Source organism: Rhinopithecus bieti, unplaced genomic scaffold (genome assembly GCF_001698545.2).
Source record: "Rhinopithecus bieti isolate Rb0 unplaced genomic scaffold, ASM169854v2 scaffold_20169, whole genome shotgun sequence".
Classification (NCBI taxonomy): Eukaryota; Metazoa; Chordata; class Mammalia; order Primates; family Cercopithecidae; genus Rhinopithecus; species Rhinopithecus bieti.
This window is the reverse complement of record NW_016810766.1, coordinates 1,807,854-1,830,508: the sequence shown is the minus strand read 5'-3', so window position 1 is coordinate 1,830,508 and position 22,655 is coordinate 1,807,854. Positions and strand designations below refer to the sequence as shown.

Genomic DNA, 22,655 nt, shown 5'->3' with positions numbered 1-22,655 from the left:
TTTTTTTCCTGAAAAGGCAATGCTCCCACCTGACATCCTAATTTTGTGAATGGTACCACCCAGTCACCTCAGCATCTTTGATTCTTCCCTCGGCCTCACCTCTTACATCCAATTAGTAGCCCAGTAGTGCTATCTGTGCATCTCTCACATCATTCCTCTTCTTTCTATCCCCATTGCTATCTCCCCAGTTCAGACACTCATTACTTTTCACCCTATGGCAATACCCTAACTGAGCTCTCTACTTTTAAGTCCCACTCTACCCTAACTTTTCCCACACAATCCTAGCAGGTTATAAACTGTAACTCTAATTAGGAGCTTCCAAAGAATCCCCACTACAGACAAAATTATGTACAGAGTCTCACCCTGACATTTAAGACCCCCTTATAAGATAGCTACAAACTGCCTTTAAAACTTCCTATCTCACTATTTCTTTCCCCATGTTCTTGTTGTTGGTTAAATTAGACTATTCGACATTTCATAAAAATGTCACAATTCTCTCCAACTGTAATTTTGTTCACATAACTCAGTTCTCTGGAACATCTTCCTCTACTACCTCTCATCTATGCTTGCAAATTATCCTAGGGATTTTTTCCTCAAGAGTTAATTAAAATACTATCTTATCTAAAAGAGCTTTATCAATCCTCCTTTCTCTTTTATCCCCATCTCATACCAGGAATGTCATTTCCTTCTTCTGTAAAATATGACAGCATTTAACTGACACCATATTCCACCAAATCATAGAGTTGACTGCATACTTGGTTTTCCTATTCTTTCTCTTGCCAGCAATAGATTGCAAAGTCCTTGAGGAAAGGAACAACCTTACAAAGGGTACCATAGATATTATAGGCACAAGAAAAATATGAATTAAATTACTGTCTCTCCCAAATGTTTATAATCAATGTTCAGTTACCCAAGCTACGAACCCCTGAATGTGCCCAAAATATAAAGCCAGTATTTTCAAAAATTATTTTGCTTTTCCCCAATCCATACAGCTATATTAACAAGTAAATAAATGAATTTATTAAACATTTTTCATGGATTTTCCATTATATATCTCTGTTTTGATTATTATAAAACAGAAAGTTAAAAAAGGGGATAAACAGTAGTAGGGAACACTTACTAGGTCTCAGGAACCACATGATTTACCATTTCACAACATCACTACAACGTATGTATTTTTATATCACACGTTATAGATGTGACAACAAAGATTTTAAGAATATAAGTCCCTGGACTTGGGTAAGATCGTTAGTGAACAGTAAAGCTGAGACTGAAACAAATCTGACTTTAAAGCCCATTTACTGCAATTCCATACCAGTAGCATCTTTGCAGCAGTAAAAATAAACTAGTGAAGAAGAATTAAAGATATGCCTAATAACCAGGAAAAAGAAATAGCTCCTTAAGCAGTAAGAAATAGAAAAAAAATCATCAATTTAATTAATTGTATATATGAAAGAAAGAATAAGTTAGAACACCTGGCCAAATTTCTGCATTTCTGTACTGGAGACTTATATAAATAGGAAATGCAGATTCTAAAAACAGGAGCATAAGGCAATCTACGAAAGTCTGATGTTTTATGGACATCGTCTGACTTGCCCTTTCTTTTCACCTGAACTTTGTGTTAAGACTTCTATAAATACAACGTAAGTTTCCTCTTTGTATCTGGGATACACTTCAGATCTCTATTATACCACACATTGTTTTAGGTAAGGGGATGGAGAAGAAAAAGGAAGATATTTCCTAGCAATGACTTATTCTGAGAAGTATCTGCCATTGTATAAAATTTGTTCCTTTGAAACACACATGTAATACTTTGAGCATGGTAGATGCTCAATAGTTTAAGGAGACAATTTAAAGCACATTCTTAATTAAATTTAAAACCAAAACGTTTTGAGCACTAAATGTCAAAGTTCAGCACCTATTTTCTAGTTATTAATATTCTTTGTGAAAAAATTCAGTAGTCAAAAGTATAATTTCTGTAGGTATTTTGAAAAGCTACTCACATGCCTTTTAAAGAAGGAATATAAATTGTAATTTACATCAATAGAAAAAAGAGACTGAGCTGATCACATTATTCTGGAAATACTTGAAGGTCAAGCTCGCACATTTATTTTCAATTGGATAACTCCTTCTGGTATTTACACCATTTAGGGGAAAAACAGGGTCTTAAAGAAATTCTTTGAAATTATCTTTAGGGCTACCAAGCATTTAAAAAAAAAAATCTCAATAACTGACCTATTTCCCTAGAGGCCTATTACCTTTCTTCCTACATCAAATCATAATATGACCCTAGCTGCACATAAGAATTCTGAACAGTGATTTACAAAGAATGTATTAAGCATATCAATTAGACTCTACGTCTTGTCTAAAATGGCAAACCTCACTAAAAGACATAAATAAATGTGAACCGGGGCTTTTACCTGAAATAATATTACAGTGTCATATAGAAGAAGGCAGCTAACACACCACTCTAAAAGCCACATTGTATTCTCCTGCAGCAAAGAGATACATCCAAAAGGCTGAACTTGTAAAACAGAGTTTTCCTTTGTTGTACCAACATTGATCCCTGTTCTTCTGTTAAAATATCTTTCACCTTCATACCTCCCCACAAATTCCTAGACTTCACCTACACACTTCAGACTATAATGTAGTAACAAAATTAGAACCACGTTTTCCAAAAGTTTAGGAGTAAGGGAAGTAAGAACATGAGAACATGCCAGAAGGCTTACTCATCATTGTCACATATGCATGTACAAGCACACATACATACACACATACACACACACATACGTGCACAATTTTCAGACCAGTCAAATTCAAAATCAGAAGAATAGAAATTGTTCTGTCAGGAATAAGGCTATGGATGAGTGAAAGTGGAGATTCAACACTACAACACATATTTAAGCTGAGTTGAAGAACAGTTAGGTGGTCTACAGGACGTTCCAGCCAACAAAGGTAATACTTGCCAAAGGTATAGTGGCAAGCATGGTTTGTCTGGTAAATTGACGCAACCTCCATGTGGCTGAAGGATAAGACGTGTGGTGATGATGTGATTTGGAGCAAGAGAGAAAACTGCTTCCTACTAACTTCACACTAAATGTAGGCCTTCTGGCTTACAGGTTTTAAAGCAGCCTACATTTACTTCTTTCTGTTCTTCATTTAGCCCAGTGTGAATGACTTCTCTAGTTACTGATCTTATAATGTACAAAAGAACTGGCTCCCTCCATTCCCAAATCATAGTGTTATAAGCAACCCAGCAAATGAGGTTTTGCCACCCTTTTCCTGCTCCTATCAGTTTATTACATCATCGTATATAAAATTATGTAAGCTTTGCAATTGTGGTCTTGGATCTTCAACTTTGAAAGCACTTCTTTTTTGAGCACAGTTTTTATTTTCAAGAGTCTTAATCAATGTGAACATTAACCATTTCCTCAAGATAAAGCATCACTTTACACTGTCATCAAGGGACATGCTATTTAATAAACAGTTATAATTAGGCAAGAGATTAATCAAGGTTCATTTTTGAGGCATTCTCAAAAGACACATGGAGATTACTCTTTGCTATTATTTTACTGAAGTGTGTGCTATGTTACATTGTTAATGAGAGCAAATACGGGCAGAGTGGTCTCCTGCTTCTTTCCAAATTTTGCCTTGGAACATTGTACTAAGAACTGAATGAATGTCAAATATATCTAGGCCTGGAAAGACAGCAGAGCCCAAAATTCAGAACCAACCTTGGCTCCACTATATCCCTGCTAGGTATTACTGGGAAGTAGAAGGAAGGATTGAATGAAAATCCTGGCAGATGCCCTTATGTTTCTGGATATCTTATCACATCTGGGCCAAAAGAAGATGTCTAACAAATAATAATGCTACCTGTTATTTATTTATTTATTTATTTATTTATTTATTTATTTATTTATTTATTTTATTGAGAATCACTTATACTAAACACATAACATTTTAGTTTAGCTTTTTTTTTTTTTTTTTTTCTCAGATGTATATATTGTACTTAATTATGGGTCCTTAAATTTGGGGCCAGAAAGTTGGGTTTCTGTTCAATCAGTAAATGGTTGGTTAACAACATCATCATTCCTTGCCTACATTCTCCACCTCCTCTAGTCTTTCTTATCTCAGTAAACGGTACAACTCATTCATAATGCAATCTCTCAAGCCAGATACTTACTTGGTTTTCTCCTTTGGGTTTTCCCTCTGTCTTACTCACATGTGCAATGAATATCTAAGTCCTGTTATTTGGCCATTATCATCACTACTGTCACTCACTCCTTGAGTCAGACCCACCAATAGAACAGACTCTTACCTATCTGCATTAATATGATGAACACTCCATTGGTCTTGAAGTCTGTCGTTGTTAATTCTTCAAATGTGTCACTCCTTGCTTAATTCCTCTAAGGTCAACTTAATTTTTTCCTCATTACCATCAGGGAAATTTTAAACTCCTCATAATGTTATACCATTATGCTCTTCCTGGCCAGATCGCTGACCACTTCTCCAGATCATTTTCAGACTGATATCTAGAAATTATCCTTGGGACTTCTGTGCTCCAATCATCCTGAAGTAGGGCCTTGTGTTGCTGTTTCCTCTACTCAGAATAGTATCTTTCTTCTTCCATATCTGTGCTTGGCGAACTTCTACTTGTCTGTCAGGTTGCAGTTTAGAAGCCACTTTATCTTCGGGGACACCTTCTCTAACTCGCCAGTAGATAATCCCCTTACATGCTCCACAGGACTTTATGCTCACCCCTATAATAGGTATTCCTAGTATTGCCTCTGTTACACAATTGCTACTGTGTGGGCTCTGGGCCAGGGAATGGCTAGTGACATGAGTAATTATGTAAGGGATATTTACCTAATGCAATGGGGATTAAATTTCCTTTCTTAGAAATCTGTACTAAGAGGCAAGAAGGATAGTACCAGTTGGTTTTTGGTGCTCTGGCGGGGAGGAGTGGTGTGCAATTCATGTTGACAGTGACTTATAATGACAATGAGCAGATAAAGCTGTTGGAAAGATTGAGAAAAACAGAAGAAAAACTGGCTTCACAGGAAAAAAAAAAAAAAAAATCCCTGGGTGTTATTTCCTGGTATCTAAGGTTTAGTACTCAAGGGTCCTTAGAATTCCATAACTATGACATTCTTAAAACATTATTCCTGCATTTAGTACCCCCATCAGACAGACAGACACACACACACACACTCACACACAGACACACACAGAAGTTTATAGACGCCTTCCCATCTATAAATATTAAAACCCAGGTATGAAGGAAAAGTTTTTTTTTTTGTTTGTTTGTTTTGTTTTTTTAAAGATTATAGTAGAGTTTGATGTAATTCTCCAAATGGACCGACCAAATATACAACCCTCTTGTGGAAGCATTTTTGGCTCTTGCAAAAGACGAACTTTAAAATGAGCCCAGAGTAGAGTTTTTCAGATGTTTTTTCAGGCCTGAAATGCTTTAGCTGTTTTCCTAGAGAAAATTTGTACTGGCCTGGCACCACTGTCTGTGTGGCTTATAGGAACATTATTTGTAGATCTTCTCAATGAACTTTTAATGCAGCTGCATGGAGATAAAAAATAAACCAAGAAATATGCTGATTGAAAAAACACATTAACATTCCTATAGCTTCTAGGGAAAGCCTTGATATCTAGTCCTTAACTGGGAAATCTGCCCTCAGACTTCCTTCTGCTTTAACATGCTAAAAAGAAACTTAGGAGAACTATTTTAAAAAATTCTTCAGGCTTTGCTGTTTTACCAAGATGTCCTAATTTGTATGAATCCAAATACTCATTAACTCTCAAGTGCTATTAGCTATCAAGAGTCAAACGAATTCAAAGCAGGAGAAAAAAAAAAAGTTTAATTTCAAGCCAATAAGGGCATTTTGTTATGTTGTTGTTATGGCTGCTTTCATTGGATTTGTACTTGCCTGTTTGGCTACCTACAGAATGAACAGAGGTTAATATATTTTTAAGTAATATCAATTTTTTTGAATCAAAGATTGCAGTAATATCAGCCTTTATTATTTTATTCATTTTGAGCTTTATATTCTTGAAGTATCTTGTTTCTACAACAGATTTGTTTTGTTTCGTGAAGGTGGAGGAGGGGAGGAAAGGGAAAACTTGAATTCACTGACATTTTCTTGTTCGAATTCCTCCAAGTCTTTTTAATTTAAAGAGCTCAAGATAATGTGATATCTCTTACTTCAATTTCATTTTTAATACCTGTCCAAGCATTCTAGCTGCATGTACTGTCTTCCATATTAGGAAAGATTATGCCCCTACAATATTTACTTATTCTTCTTTATTCTTTCTACAGGGAATATTCTAAGATGACCTTTAGTTTCTGTCTCCTTGATAAAATTACTTTCACACAAAAGCAACTTTCAAAAAGTATCATCTCATCATAACAGATTAACACAATTCTGTAAGCGCCTTTTAAATCACAAGACGTTAACCTCAGTCTCCATTAAAAATATCACATAAAATTGGCTTGTACTCTCGTTTTCATCTCTGTCCAAAACAGAATATAATACAGCTTTTCTATTTGTAAATTGATTTAAAAATGTGATTTAAAACCCATCACTGCACTGTAACTTGCCACATACATGGCAAAAACTAAAATCTAGTGATACAGAACAATCTTACTAAGCTATAAAAATTGGAGAATATTTAAATTCAGTATAATGTTCTTAGAAACAATGATTCTAATTGATATTGTGAATTTTTGTCAGAAAAGAGAGTTTCCAGCAGCTGTGTGTGTGTGTGTTTACATTAGCTGCTGATTTAAATATTTATAGAATTCATATAAATTAAATATTACTTCTGTATTTCTTCTTAATACTAGAAATTCTGATGAATGTATAGGCATTGGAGTTAATTAACTAATATTCATTATATATTATTGTTTTACAATATAAATCATAAGACAAAGTTATGATGAAATCTTTGTGACGGCTGAAGCACATTCTGGGAAGAATAAAAGTGCACCCAATTTAGAAAACTTCAAGTTTGAAAAGGTAATACAAACAAAACAGGGAAAAATAAGAAGTTCTTAAGGAATGTTTACTATCCATTGTCCTTGAATTTTCAGAACACACTGGAGTCCATTCTACAGGCTTCTATGGAATTACATGGACTCATCCACCACTTTGCTGCCTGTCGTCATCACTGCTGCTGCCAAACCGCCACTACAAGGAAGAAAGGCCAATCTGAATGGAGAGATTTGAGGCCACTGATTGAACGATGTCACTTAGGAGACAGAGCCACTGTGAATGCAAAGTTACACATGCTGTTACTCTGCCTCATGGTCACAGTAATTGAAGAATTACATTTAACTCTCACGGGTCTCTCAAATCTCAAATGGATTAATGATGCACCTCCCTTAGGTCCTGACAAACAAAGAATTCCGATTTATTTTACCAGATAACTCTTTAATGGGGCGTAGAAGATAAACTCAGCTCATACTGTGATATTTCATGTTCTTTTGCTAGTATTACTTATATGTGTATCCCTCTCAAGACATTTTTGATTCAGAAGAGTGACTGTGTTTCAGGAAAGATTTGATATTCATAGTTCCCCAGCCAAATGCTTCCCAGCTTTTTTCTTTTCACAAAGAAAGTTACAAATATTATATTCCCTGGGGAAATGAGAGAAATAAGAGCACCCACATGGAGTTTTGTGAGAAAATAAAATTACATTGCCTAAATATTATGTAAATAAAAAAATAATACTTAAAGTGTTCGGGAATACGACCTAACGTTCCTCACTGGAGCTTTCGGGGCTGGATGCCACTTGCCATACTTTCCAGCTGCAGAGGCAATATTATAGAAAGAACATTCCATATTTTCATAGGAAAATTAGGTTGTTTCAGTAACTATAACTTTTCTACCAAGTTTTACGCTTTAAATGACTAATACGCAATTCCTAACCAAGACGTCTTAATCATAATATTTTCAAAATCTTGATAGTTTTCATTGGTGAAAATTTTTTCAAACAAGCAGATGATCAGACATGTTAAAACTTACACAGCCTTTCAAATTTTACAAGAGTTGAAAGTGTCACTAAAAGTAATTTTAAATTTCCTGTGATAATGCAAGAATACTTCAAACCCAATCAAATATTTTAAATCAAACATTTCAAAATAATGATGAAGCTCTAATGTAGAACAGGCATGCATTGTTAAAACTGGCCAGGATATCACTAAGTGTTAATATCAGCCACAAAAGTGAATGCAGACAGTAAACTTACAAGAAGACACAGTTGGGGCACTTCCTGGGGCTGAGCCTCTCAGGAGCCCCTGCCCAGCCACCCCCAGCCCTCTCTCCCCACCGCTGGCCGCACCTTGGGCTGCAATCTGTGTTCCTTGGGCACCTGGACCACGAACTCCTCTGGTAGCTCCACGGGGCCCTTGTCCACGATGAGCAGCGGTGCGCTCTGCAGCTGGCTGCTGAAGCAGATGTCTGGGTGGAAGAGCGCCTCCTGGGCTGCGCTCAGCGTGTCGCAATGGAGCAGCAAGGGCTGGATGTCGTTCACTGTGCTTGCCACCTGCGGGGACCGCAGGGCGCACCATCAGACCCCTGCTCACCTCAGTCCCACCTCAGGGGAGCCCTGGTAGAGGCTATTTCCAAGGCTGCTCTCTGCCGCAGGCTATAAGCCCAAGATTCCAGCCACCCCAGGCCCTACTCAGACAACCCTACAGCTGAGAGGATTACCTCCTGGCCCCTAGTATAATGCTATCCTAGTTAAACACTATCTTAATTAAGCTAAAAAAAAAAAAAAAAAAACACCCTCATCCAAATCTCTAATAATGATTAGAAAATTAGTCATAATTATTGAAAGCACAGTAAGCTACCTGAAAAAATATAAATATTATTTTATTTTATAGATTCACAGCACTCTAATGTAAATTAAGGACACTAATATCTACATAAGTGTAAATAAGAATAATGGTTCCTAAACTCAATTTTTACACAAAATGTTTGATAAGGTAATTGGTAAAGAAAGTCCCAGAGAGGTGTTTTCCTTTGTTTATTTGTTTTGTTTGAAGTATGGTTACAGTTATATGGATTTTTTTATACTTATTTATATGTTTTCAGGTCATTTAACTACCATTTTTTGAGAGATACTGTATTAAGATCTATGGTGGACATTAAGGTGAAAAGGATATACACACTTTTTCCCAGTATATACCGTGATTTTATACAATGTACATATTACCTAGGAGTAAAGTATGAAAGACAAGACAATAATGAAAAAGTGATAATGATTTTTTAAAGATAATTCACGAACACCCGATACATTTTAGCTTTGAATTAGATAGTTGTAATGAAGGAGTTATGTTTTTCTGTAAAAACTGATAATGAGAACACATTTCCCTACACTGGTTTGCAAACTCATTAGTAATAGAAAATGATAATGAAAAATATGTTGCCAACAGAAAGGATAAATTTTACAAAGAAAAGATTTCTGCTGCACACATTAGTATTTTTAAACATGGTTATACATGTTATAACATGCATGTATAAAACACAATAATGTTATGTGGCTAACATTAAACAGGAGAGAAACTAAGAAAATCAATAATGCAAGAGAATTTTATGATCATCTTTCTAACACTAGAAATTTATACAATGGTGCCATAATTTCTTGCTATGTAAAATATTTGCAAATTAGGAGTGTAAAATATATCCCTCCCAAAACACATAAAATAATACAACTTTCATAGAAAAAAATCATATTAAGAAATATGTTAAACAATGTATCTATGATGGAAAATTTTAACATATAAGCCTGAGACATTGTCCCAAAACAACATTTTTATCTGAATTTATTACAATGCATGATTACTAAAATATCTAGGCAAACGTAATCTGAATGCCATTTTATAGTCTGTGTAGATGAAAAGGTGACAAAGAAGAAAATAAGTTTCAAGACCAAAAAGCTGTGAAAATCAACATCTCTAAGTAATTGCCTTCATTAATGTTTCACTCTAGTGGTATCATTTCTGATCTTTTGGCTACTAAGATATCCCTCTCTTCATTGCCTAAAATGACAATGTGACTAATATAAAAATATTTTTACATGAATATATACAGGCGTGTTTTCTCTAACATCTTTATTACTACTCTATGGAAGAAAATTAGCCAAAGGTTATCAAAATAGGTTATCCTATATACTTCTGTTATTCAAAATTGAAAGATTTTATCCTCAGCCAAGTTAAAATATAAGCACATCTAGAGTGGGGGAGAAGGTGCTTATTTGTTCATTCATTCAACAAATATTTATTGAGCTCCCATTACGTGTTGGGTCCTATTCTAGGTGCTGGAGAATTTGGTGAAGAAAACAGACCACAAAGCTACTTTAATGAATCATACATCATTATGATTATGAGATTAGAAAACACATAAATAAACATTAGAGAAAATATACCATATAAGTATGAGAAATCTATGAAAAATTTAAATAGAGTAATATGTAAAGACTACTTCACTTAGGTTTTTATGAAATACTTGGATATGGAGATAAAATATAAATTGGGATTTTAGTGAGATTTAAAGTGGCTAATCATACAACATTCAGTTGTATGACTGTAAGTTGACAGCCAAAGAACTTCCAGGATACAGGAAAGGCCTCCCGGCTAGAACCTCCTTGGTGTATTTGAGAAAAAACACTACGGCTGGGTGTAGTGGTCAAGGTGAAGAACAGTCTGGAAGGCAGAAAGGCAAACAACACCCAGATCATGAGCTTTGTAAGCCAGGGTAAAGAGCTTAGTTTTAAGACAATCTGTTTAGGATAATTATTAAAACTCTGGGGAGGAAAGGGTAGCATAGGACAGGGAGGTGGGAATAGGGATTTCTTCTGAACTAGAGATCAAATATTTCTAGAAAAGGTCCATTTCTAGAGTAGGCAAAGAATGACAATTGATTTAAAAATGAATAAACAATGGAATCAAGCATCAACTAAACAGTATAATAGTGCCTGTATCTAAATGAAAATATCTAAAATAAAGAAAACATAAAGACACATGTCAATAGAACTAGGAAGCAAACTCTTAGGGATCTAAAAAGAGTAGTTTGGCTTGAGGAGTAAAATGATTTCACGGAGTAAGAGTAAAGAATACAAAGTACCAGGAGCTTAAGTAGACTTTGATTGTAAATTGAAAAAAGTAGACTTATGTGTTCTATGGAACCAAAGTATCTTATGTGTCTATAGCTTGTACTCTCATTTAAATTCACTGTATCTATAAAAGAAATTCAATGGGTGGCAGGAAAACTAGAAAGGCTGTTACACTACCCACATAGAGAAGGGTTATTAGAACAGAGCCAAAATCTCAACTTCTGCTTTAAAAAATACGTGTGTACTATACTCAAGATATTGTATGACTTCTGTGGAAATATTTATTTGAATTATAAATATAAATCCAATTTGTCTTCCTGAAGCTATTATACAAATAAGTCTTCAAGATAAACAGCACACTTACAAGTCTGGTGTCTGGTATTCTGTTAGAAACACAAATCTTAAGTCTACAAAGATTCTTTCAACTCACATGCTAGAAAGTTAGAACATTCCTGCTACACAGATCTCCCAAGGTTCACGTGAAGAGCTTTTGCTCAGAAACTCACTCTCCTTGGGGCGCAATAGCATCTGAAGCAGCCAGTTTCCTTAGGTCAAGGAAGGTGGTATCTATGCCCTGGCATTCTCCACTCACTTGTCTTAATTGAATACATGGGCTACAAAACCAGGTCAAATTACTCCTCGAAGGTTCTTTTCCTCAGATATTTGAAGATAGTTTTTACATTCTAAATGTCTCTTTTTTTCTCCAGACCTTTAAGAGAAAGGATTCTTTCAAATTAGTTATGAAAAATACACCAGCATGTTGTGGCATTAACCATAAGTTGAAGGCAACCCTCCAAGTTTCCTTCCCAATACCGTTCGAGGCCACAGTTTAAAACTCTGTTGTATGCAATTTTAAGATGTCGCAAAGTTAATTTTGGCTCTGAGACAGGAATCTATAATAAGGTCAATACATCTTGTTCTTTCTATCCTTCTTCAGAGAAATTTCATGTTTATCTTTTAAAAACTGCATATCTGATTAGGATTTTATTTGAATTGAGGGGCGATTTTCTATTTTCATTTGTTTTAAAGTTTTAACTTTTAAATCTTACATAATATATAATACTCCTTGTAAGCAATATGAGTTATTGTCATATACAAATCATCCTTATATTTGATTCATATCCAGATATTTTTACAATGCAAGTACTTTCATTCTGCTTCCCTAGTGGGCAAGCATGAAATATAAAATTAGTATTTCATAACCTACTATAATGATCAAAATATTTATCCCATGTCCATGTCTCTTAAATATCAAAAGCCACCAGACACACTGTTCCAGAATGTTAGTTGTGGGCAGACATGAGGCAAGAGGTAAGCAAAAGAAAAATAACGAGTTTTTAAAAGGTAAAGTATTTGTGATGATAATACCAGAGTTTTCATATTATCTGTGGAACATATAATTGGTATAAATATCAATAAATATCAGAATTCAATGATAGATAACTTTCAGAGATCAATACTGATTTATGTATATTTTTAAAGTTATATAAGTACTGTTTCTAACCAACTTCAGCTGTTTCTATTTTCTTGTTCTTCTTACATGAGCAGCTTTGTAATTCAGTCAATTATTCAGCTTATTCCTCCAAACAGCTATTAATCATAACAGTGAGCTGGGACTCTAAACAAAACAATGGGCTAATTCTATAATGAGAGAAATGCTAAAAACAAAATACAACCTGGGCATATTTATCAGAGTTACAAGTGCTTTATTTTCATAAACTAACATTTTTTCTTACAAGTCATTTATTTTTGTGTTTTAGGGTTATATTTCACCATGTCTTTATTAGCAACCATGAGCTTTACAGAGTTTGAAATGTACACTAATATAGCTATGTCTCTAACCTACATATAACATGTTTTCACCTTAGTAGTATCTCTTGGAAAGAGAATACTTATCCTCCTGAACATACCTGCCTAATCCTTTGTACAGATTATCCTTCCTAGTAGGAAATCTTTTCCCCTACTGCTTAGGCTTTCCAAATCTCACCACTTTCTAATATCACTCTTGCCATAATTTTACCAAACAGTTCTCTCTCTATAAAATCATCATTAAATTTCATAATATTTTCCTTCCATTCTTTACTAAAACATAATCAAAATCTTGTTGCTTTTTATTTCCAAGATTTAAACAAACACAGTATTGCCATCTTCCCTAATTGAAGATTTTAAAAATTTACTTATTTTGTTTTATTATATTCTAGCTCAATCTCAATATGTTACTTTGGTTGGTTTATAATTTAAATCATAGATCTACAAAATAAGGCAAATGCTCAGTAGGTTATAAAAATGCCTATGGAAGAACTTCCACAAGATGGCTAAGAAATTTTGGGTTGAGGTCAGGCACGGTGGCTCAAGTCTGTAATCTCAGCACTTTGGGAGGCCGAGACGGGCAGATCACGAGGTCAGGAGATCGAGACCATCCTGGCGAACACGGTGAAACCCCGTCTCTACTTAAAAAAAAAATACAAAAAAAAAAAAAAAACTAGCCAGGCGAGGGGGCGGGGGCCTGTAGTCCCAGCTACTCGGGAGGCTGAGGCAGGAGAATGGCGTGAACCCGGGAGGCGGAGCTTGCAGTGAGCCGAGATCGCGCCACTGCACTCCAGCCTGGGCGACAGAGCGAGACTCCGTCTCAAAAAAAAAAAAAAAGAAATTTTGTGTTGAGTTTCTCATCAAAAGCCACTTAAAATATAGTATTGCATCATTACATTAACATCTCTGAGTCTATTTTTTCATCTGAAAATTACCAGTCCTACTACCTATGACTCATTGGATTGTTATGAGTATTCACTGAGCTATTATGTGCAAAACTCTTTAGCTAACAGGAAAGTATTGTGTAAATGCTGGAAATTATATTGAAAAAGTTACAATAGCAAATAGTTCATTGCTACCAAAATGTCTACTCCAACTTCACTGCAACATATATAATAAAAGGGAAGGAAAGAGAAAAGTTGGGGGCAAAGAAGAGACCACTGTTTTCATTTCCTTTTCTGTAAATAAAGATACATTTTCAATCCTGCTTCCTTATGCATACCTGAAAGGCTCTCTCCCACAGTACCTTCATTTTAGCCATATAAAAGATTATGCCTTTCTGGATTTCTCCCTAAGGTGTATATGATAGATGCATAATTTCTTTATAGGCTGGGTAGTAATCTCTAACAATAGTCATAAAAGATCCAATTCAAGCACCTGAGTAAAGATGCCATCAGGTAGAAATTGCAACGCGAAAGTTCTAACGCAGAGGGGTAAATCTGTTTCAAGTCCGGATCTTATAAGAAAATAGCTGAGCTAAGTAGTAACAAATTGTCCTCTTGTGTATAATGAAACAGATTTTATGGTATACCTGAATGTTATTTAACTCAACAGGTTCCTCCTGCAGATTACCTTGTTTCATAAAGTACTGGTATGCCTGATGTGGGCAAGAAATTACACTTCAGACTACGTTCCTCATTAATTTTCTCCAAAACATAGCTTGTTACAATAAAAGAAAACAAATAAGTAAGATAAACTTTTGTAGTCATTCAAATAAGAAAAGAAGTAATCAAATAATCTCTCTTTGCTAACAATGATTCTATGTCTAGAAAACCCTAAAGACAGCAGAAAGCTCCTAGACCTGATAAACAACTTCAGTAAAGTTTCAGGGTATAAAATCAGCATAAAAAAATCAACAGCTTTTTTTTTTTTTTTTTTTTTTTTTTTTTAGACATAGTCTCACTCTGTCATCCAGGCTGGAGAATGCAGTGGCGTGATCTCGAGAGGCTCACCACAACCTCTGCTTCCTGGGTAGCTTAGACAACAGGCACCTGCCACCATGTCCAGCTAATTTTTTTGTATTTTTAGTAGAGAGAGGGTTTTGCCAAGTTAACAAGGGTGGTCTTGAACTGCCGACCTCAGATGATCAGCCCATCTAGCCCTCCCACAGTGCTGGGATTACAGGCATGAGCTACCTTTATACACCAGTAACATTCAAGATAAGAGCCAAATCAAGAACATAATCACATTTACAATACTCATCAAGAAAACAAAACATCTAGGAATACATCTAATCAGGGAAGTAGAAGATTTCTACAAGGAGAACTACAAAACCCTGCTCAAAGAAATCAGAGGTAGCACAAACAAATGGAAAAACATTCCCTGCACATGGATTAGAAGAATTAATATTGCTAGAATGGCCATACTGCCCACCCAAAGCACTCTACAGATTGAATGCTATTCCTATAAAACTATCAATGTCAGTTTTTACAAAATTAGAAACGAACAATTGTAAAATTCCTATGGAATCAAAAAAGAGCCCCAGTAGCCAAAGCAATCCTCAGCAAAAAGTACAAAGCTGGAGGCATCACATTGCCAAACGTCAAACTACCTTATAAGGCTACAATGACAGAAATAGTGTGGTACTAATACAAAACAGACAAATAGAAAAATGGAACAGAATAGAGAAGCCAGAGATAAAGCTACACACCTGATCTTCAACAAGGTTGACAAAAATACACATTGGGGAAATGACTGCCTATTTAATAAAGGGTGTTAGGGTAACTGGCTAGCCATATATGCAAAATAATGAAACAACGCCCTTACTTTTCAGCATACACAAAACTTAAGTCAAGATGTATTAAAATTTTAAATGTAAGACCCTAAACTATGAAAATCCTAAAAGCAAACCTAGAAAGTATCATTCTTTCATCAGCCTTAAGAAAGAATTTACGACTATCCTCAAAAACAATTGCACCAAACCAAAAATTGACAAGTGGGACCTAATAAAACTAAAGAACTTTCACACAGCAAAAGAAACTATCAACAGAGTAAACAGACAACCCACAGAATGGGACAAAATATTTGCAAACTATGCATCTGACAACGTCTAATATTACAGAGAGCTTAAATGATTCAACAAGCAAAAAACAATAACCCCATTAAAAAGCAAGCAAAGGACATGAACAAACACTTCTCAAAAGAAGACATATAAGCGGCCAACAAACACACACAAAAAAAACACTCAATATCACTGATCATCAGAGAAATGCACATCAAAACCTCAACGAGATACCATCTCACACCAGTCAAAATGGCTATTATTAAAAGACAAAAAGTAACAGATGCTGGCGAGGCTGTGGAGTAAAAGGGATGCTTACATACTGTTGGTGGAAATGCTAATTAGTTCAGCTGCTGTGGGAAGCAGGTTGGAGATTTCTCGAAGAACTAAAACCAGAACTATTGTTCTACCGAGTATTCCCCTTATTGGGTATATATCCAAAGGAAAATAAATTATTCTACCAAAAAGACATATGCATTTGTATATACATTGCAGCACTATTTATAATTCCAAAGACATGGAATCAACCCAAGTACTCATCAATGGTAGACTGGAAAAATACAATTATCTCTCTCTCTCTATATATATATATACAGGTATATATAGATATATGTATGTATATATACACACACCATGGAATACTATGCAGCCATAAAAAATAATGAAATCATGTCCTTTTCAGCAACACGGATGCTAATGGAGGCCATCACCCTAAGTGAATTAACACAGGAACAGAAAACCAAAGATTGCATATGTTGACTTATAAGTGGAAGCTAAACATTGAAACTCATGGACATTAAGATGTGATATTCCCCGGGTGCAGTGACTCACACCTGTAATCCCAGCACTTTGGGAGGCCGAGGCGGGTGGATCACCCAAGCTCAAGAGTTCAAGACCAGCCTGGCCAATATGGCGAGACCCTGTCTCTACTAAAAATACAAAAATTAGCTGGGCGTGGTGGCGAGTGCCTATAATCCTAGCTACTCAGGAGGCTGAGGCAGGAGAATCGCTTGAACCCGGGAGGCAGAGGTTGCGGTGAGCCGAGATGGTGCCATTGCACTCCAGCCTGGGCAACAAGAGCAAAACTCTGTCTCAAGAAAAAAAAAAAAAAAAAAAAAAAAAAAAAGATGTGATATGGTTTGGCTCTGGGTCCTCACCCAAATCTCATCTTGAATTGTACTCCCATAATTCCAGTGGGTTGTGGGATGGAACCGGTGGGATAGTTTGAATCATGGGGACAGTTTCCTCCATACTGTTCTCATAGTAGTGAATAAGTTTCATGAGATCTGATGTTTAGGGGTTTCCACTTTTGCATCTTCCTCATTTTTCTCTTGTTACTGACATGTAAGACGTGCCTTTGCCTCCCACCATGATTCTGAGGCCTCCTGAGCCATCTGAAACTGCAAGTTCAATTAAACCTCTCTTTCTTCCCAATCTCAGGAATGTCTTTATCAGCAGCATGAAAACGGACTAATACAAGATGAGAACGATAAACACTGGGAATTAAGAGAGAGAGTAAGGCAAGGTCGGAAAACTACCTATTGGGTAGTATGCTCAATACCCTGGGCGACAGGATCATTTGCCTCAGATTCATGCAATATACTCCTGTAGCAAACCTGTACATTTACCCCCTGACTCTAATATAACAATTGAAATTATAAAAATAAATAACAGATGACATGAGGAAAAAAGATCCAGATATGATTAGATATGTAGGTTAAAAAAATTTGAAAAACTTCTGTATTTATAAAAGAATAAATAGTTTGCTTTTACACATTAGAGTCATTATCAGAACACTAAGCTACTATGTTACAAAAGTTTTATAAAACACGCTGAGAATAGTGAAAGAGTCAAACAGGTGATGGTGAATAAAGCTAAAGGGAAACATTTCATTTTGTTAAAGAACAAAAGAACCAACTTTTAAGATTACTTTTAATAGGTTTTCATAGCTTGCATTTTATGTATCCTATCAATAAAGGGAAATATAGTGACTTTCATTATAATTGTTGTCTAAATTGTACTACCGTGATGTAAATACCTTAAACACTTCTGAAAATGAGTAAGCACAGATTTCTGTTAGTGATATAAATTTATTAGAGATTTGGCTTCTGACAAAAAGGATGATTTTTTTCATTCCAGTGAAATAAAATCTGTATTATGTACCTTAAGAGGAGTGATAACTAATAGTAAGATTTTCCAAACACCTGCTTCCTTGTAAACATAATGCAAACACATTTAAATTCATGGTAACAGAAAACCTTTAGAATTTGTTATTTGGATAACATTGACTTTGTTTTTCCCTCTACTCCCCTCCTCAAGAATATCAATTTTTTAATTCTATGGCAACTATACTTTCAGAATGCTGTAAAGTAAATCCTTTCTTTAAAAATCTTCACAACTATAGTAATGAGGCACTCTTCCTTAATCATACTGCCAATTATAACTAATGTGTGGGCAAAATGAGCAAAAATGATCCATATATTGACAGAGGTTTGTTTTGCTAGTGAGTTCTAGCTCTCTCTCCTAAGTAAATAATAACTGGCATTTCTGAAGACATCTGAGAAGAATGAGAACTGTTTTGCTTTTTTATGGTAGTTAAGGTATTTTTCCCACCCATCCACCTTTCTCAACACATACACACAACAAAATCAATCTGTTTTAAAGTCCCTCCCACAACCCGTGGGAATTATGGAAGTACAATTCAAGATGAGATTTGGGTGGGGCCACAGAGCCAAACCATTTCACACCTTAATGTTCATAAGTTTCAATGAATGCCTGAATTCTGTTTAACAAGACAGCAAATATGTTAACAGGCTCAAATGTCAAAATGATCGATTACGTTATGTTGGTGGTATACATAGAATGTGATTATTATTGGACACCTACTTTTAAAAATCGACTTGGTGGTATTTTATCTGTCTGCAGAGGGACACCATAAAGCCTGCCAACAGCCTGTAACCTCTAACTCTAATAGCTATCACAGCTATTCCAACTATCCAGCTATTGTAACTAATCTAAAAGGCCTCCTTTTAAGCAATTGTGTAGTGTTCCCTGGAGGAAGAGCATCATACCAGCCTGTTGCTTTAAATTGTATGCTTTATTTGTCTTCATTATTAAATAATGTGCCCTTAAGGTCTGCATGGTTTCCTCAACTTCCCTATCAAAAGGAGAAAAAAAGGAAGAAAAAGGATCATTGCTAAATTGTCACCACCACTGTTGATTTGTATGGAGAGCTATACTAAAGATTAGTTCTGATCTAATTCAGGTAATATTTATGTTTACTACTCTTGTGATATCTCTAACAGCTTGGAGAGAATCAGTAATGAGTGAAAGCAGACTATCTGTTCTTTTATAAATACAGAGGTTTTTTTTTTTTTTATTTTATGTTTTAACCTACATATCTAATCATTAGATATTTTCCTGTTATTCTCCAACGCAACAACAAAATCAATTTGTTTTAAAGTCATCTGAGTCCAAGAAAAAAGAATGAAATGTTGTAAAATGCTATTTTATGTTTGCATGTTATTTTTATCTTTGCATTTAATCAAAATAATGATTTCTCTAATTTAGGTCACTGAATTTACCCTTTTTAATTTCACATAAAACTAATGATACCAAAGTGAGGGTATATCCGTCACTCACTATTCAATTTTTTCAAACTGAGAAAGAAGAGTGATGACAGGATATTTTATTGGACTTACAGTCTAATTAAAAGTGACAGAATTGCACTTTGAATAGCTTTTCAACACCCTTTAACATTTTTCTTTGAATGCTGATCTAAGCTTAAGATGTTCATTAGTAACTCATTAAAGACTTAGTTACAGTCCAGTGGCTGAGTCCTAAATATAATGATGGGATGTGTGTACAAATGTGTAGACTCCTAATTAGAGAAACTGTCACAATGGGGATTAAGAATATACAATGCAGTCTTTGAAAAGAATTGTGGAATGTAAGTGACCCCAAGATGGTGTTGTATTTTAAATTTTGCTTACTATTCAGATCATTTGTTTTTTTGGTTCTAATTCCTAAAGGTATGTTTTAATGACCCCATTCTCCCAGGATTAAATGTGTGAGGCTTTATATTAGGGCCTTTTACACATTATTTTATTTAATCCTTATACTATACCAAAGTAGGCCTAATTACTTATTTAACAAATAAATAAACTGTGATTTAAACTCTTGAAGGTCATATATCTTGGAAGTAATGGAACTGGAGTTAAACTCTAAGGCTTAAGATCTTTCTACTTCATTTAATAGGACCATACAAGATAGGATTCTAAAGCAGTTTAGATTAGATGATATTGTAAATTTCAGTTTCTGGGCTTCATGTAAGCAATGCTTCCTAAATATGCTGACACGATCTTCTATAGTTCCTGAAAATTACAGGAGCTATTCAGTATCAACATTTATAAATCATTAATTATCCTTGCCATATAAAACACCATGGAACACCAGTTCTCTGCTGATTTCCATTTTTTTATTAAAAGATGTGATGTGAGTCCAGAGGACACTAATATACAATATGTGGATTTGATAGAGAGATGCGAAGCTACAGAATTACTTTTGAGATGCACTAAAAGAGGCATTCAGTAATTTGCAGAACATATTAGAGAAAACAATCTACAGAAATAAAATGAAAGACTCAATATTTATAATATAATTTGAGCAAAGATATAAAATATAAAAAAGAGGATTTCCAAAATCTCAAAAAAATTCAGACTCAACCAAAATAGAAATTTTCTTGGCTACCAAAGTTTAATTATCTTCATCATTTACTTAGGAAGAATAATTGAAAACTAATAGAACCCAATGAATTGCCTTGCTGTTTTGTATACAATTCACCAGTATACAGGTTTCCCATAAAATAAAGTTTCAATTATGGACAATTATTAATTTTGGAAGTCATAATAACAATAAAAAAGTGAGGAGAAAACCCACAGGAATGAGAGAAAATATTTGCAAACTGTCATCTGACAAGGGTTAATAACTCAACAGGAAAAAAATCAATCTGATTTTAAAATGAGCAAAAGATGTGAATAGACATTTCTCAAAAGAAGATATACAAATGACCAACAGGTAAATGAAAATGCTCAGCATCACTAATCATCAGAGAAGTGTAAATTATAACTATAATGAAATATCATCTCCCACAGTTAAAATGGCTGTTATCCAAAAAAACAGGCAATAGCAAATGCTGGTGAGGATGTGGAGAAAGGGGAACCTTTGTCTGTTGGTAGGAATGTAAATAGTGTAGCCACTGTGGAGAACAGCATGAAGGTCCCTCAAAAGACTACAAGAACTACCACATGATCCAGAAATCCCACTGCTGGGTATATGTGGAAAAGAAAGAAAACCAGTATATTGAAGAGATATGTGCACTCCCATATTTATTGCAACACTATTCACAGTGGCCAAGATACAGAATCAACCTAAGTATCCATCAATGAATGAATGGATAAAGACAATGTGGTTACATATACACAATGAAATACTATCCAGCCATAAAAAAGTGATGAAATTCTTAAGCCAGGTATAGAAAGACAAACATTGCATGTTCTCAGTAATATGTTAGAAATAAAAAAAATATTAAACTAATGGAGACAGAGAGTAGAAACATGGTTACCAGAGGATGGGAAGATTACTGGAGAGGAGAAAGATGAAGAGAAGATGGTTAGTTGGTACAAAATACTGTTAGGTAGAAGGCATAAGATCTAGTGTTCAGAAGCAAGATATGGTGACTATAGCCAACAGTAATTCATTGTGTATTTCAAAATAACTAAAAGAGTAGAATTGTAATATTCCTAACACATATAAATAAAATTAGTTGAGATGATAGATACCCTAATTACCCTGGAGTAACTGATCCTTACAAATTGTATACTTGTATCAAATATTATATGCATCCCATAGACATGCACTATTAAATATCCATAATAATTAAAATTATTTTTTTTAAAATCCTGAATGAATGAACTACTTTGAGGAATCAAATACATGAATAAAAGGGGCTGGGTACAGTGGTTCATACCCGTAATCTCAGTACTCTGGGAGGTCAAGGCAGGAGGATTGCTGGAGGTCTACAGTTTGAGACCAGTCTGGGCAACCAAGCAAGACTCCATCTTTATGAAAACATTTTAAAATTAACCAGGCGTGGTGGTGGATGCCTGTGGTCCTAGCAACTTGGGAGGCTGAAGTGGGAGGATTGCTTGAGTCCAGGAGGTTGAGGTTAGAGTGGACTCTGATTATGACACTGCAATACAGCCTGGGTGACAGAGTGAGACCCTGTCTTACAAAAGGGGATGAAGAATTTGAAGTGATGAGGGTAGAAAATGGCCCATGATTCAACATAAAATACCTGAGAATTTCAGTGGGTAAATCCAGGCAAATAGCCTCCCAGAAAATCTGAAACGTTCCCCACACAAAAAAATGAAAATCGTTGAAGTGAAGAATATCTTAAGTACTCTGATTTGATCATTATACACTGTATGCATGTATCAAAATACCATATGTACCCCATAAACATGTACAAATGTTATGTATTAATAAAAAATAATTTTACTAATAATAATATTTGAAAATTTTAACTTAAAATTAAAATTTTAAAATAAAAAATTTAAAAGCTATTCTTAGAAAAAATAGTATAAAAAATTCTTAAAACTAAATGTCATCTAACGATATCTTACTGTCTTTTCAAAAAAGATATTTTTATAAATAA

General features: G+C 34.9%; 1 protein-coding gene across 1 annotated transcript in view; it reads right to left on the bottom strand.

Moving 5' to 3' along the window:
- The window catches only part of LOC108542668 (adhesion G protein-coupled receptor L3-like), a 405,430-nt gene that overhangs the window by 235,609 nt on the left and 147,166 nt on the right, over positions 1 to 22,655 (bottom strand). Inside the window, exon 5 of the mRNA XM_017892773.1 lies at positions 8,356 to 8,559. Coding sequence (XP_017748262.1) covers positions 8,356 to 8,559 — 204 coding nt within the window. The remainder of the gene's footprint in view (positions 1 to 8,355; positions 8,560 to 22,655) is intronic.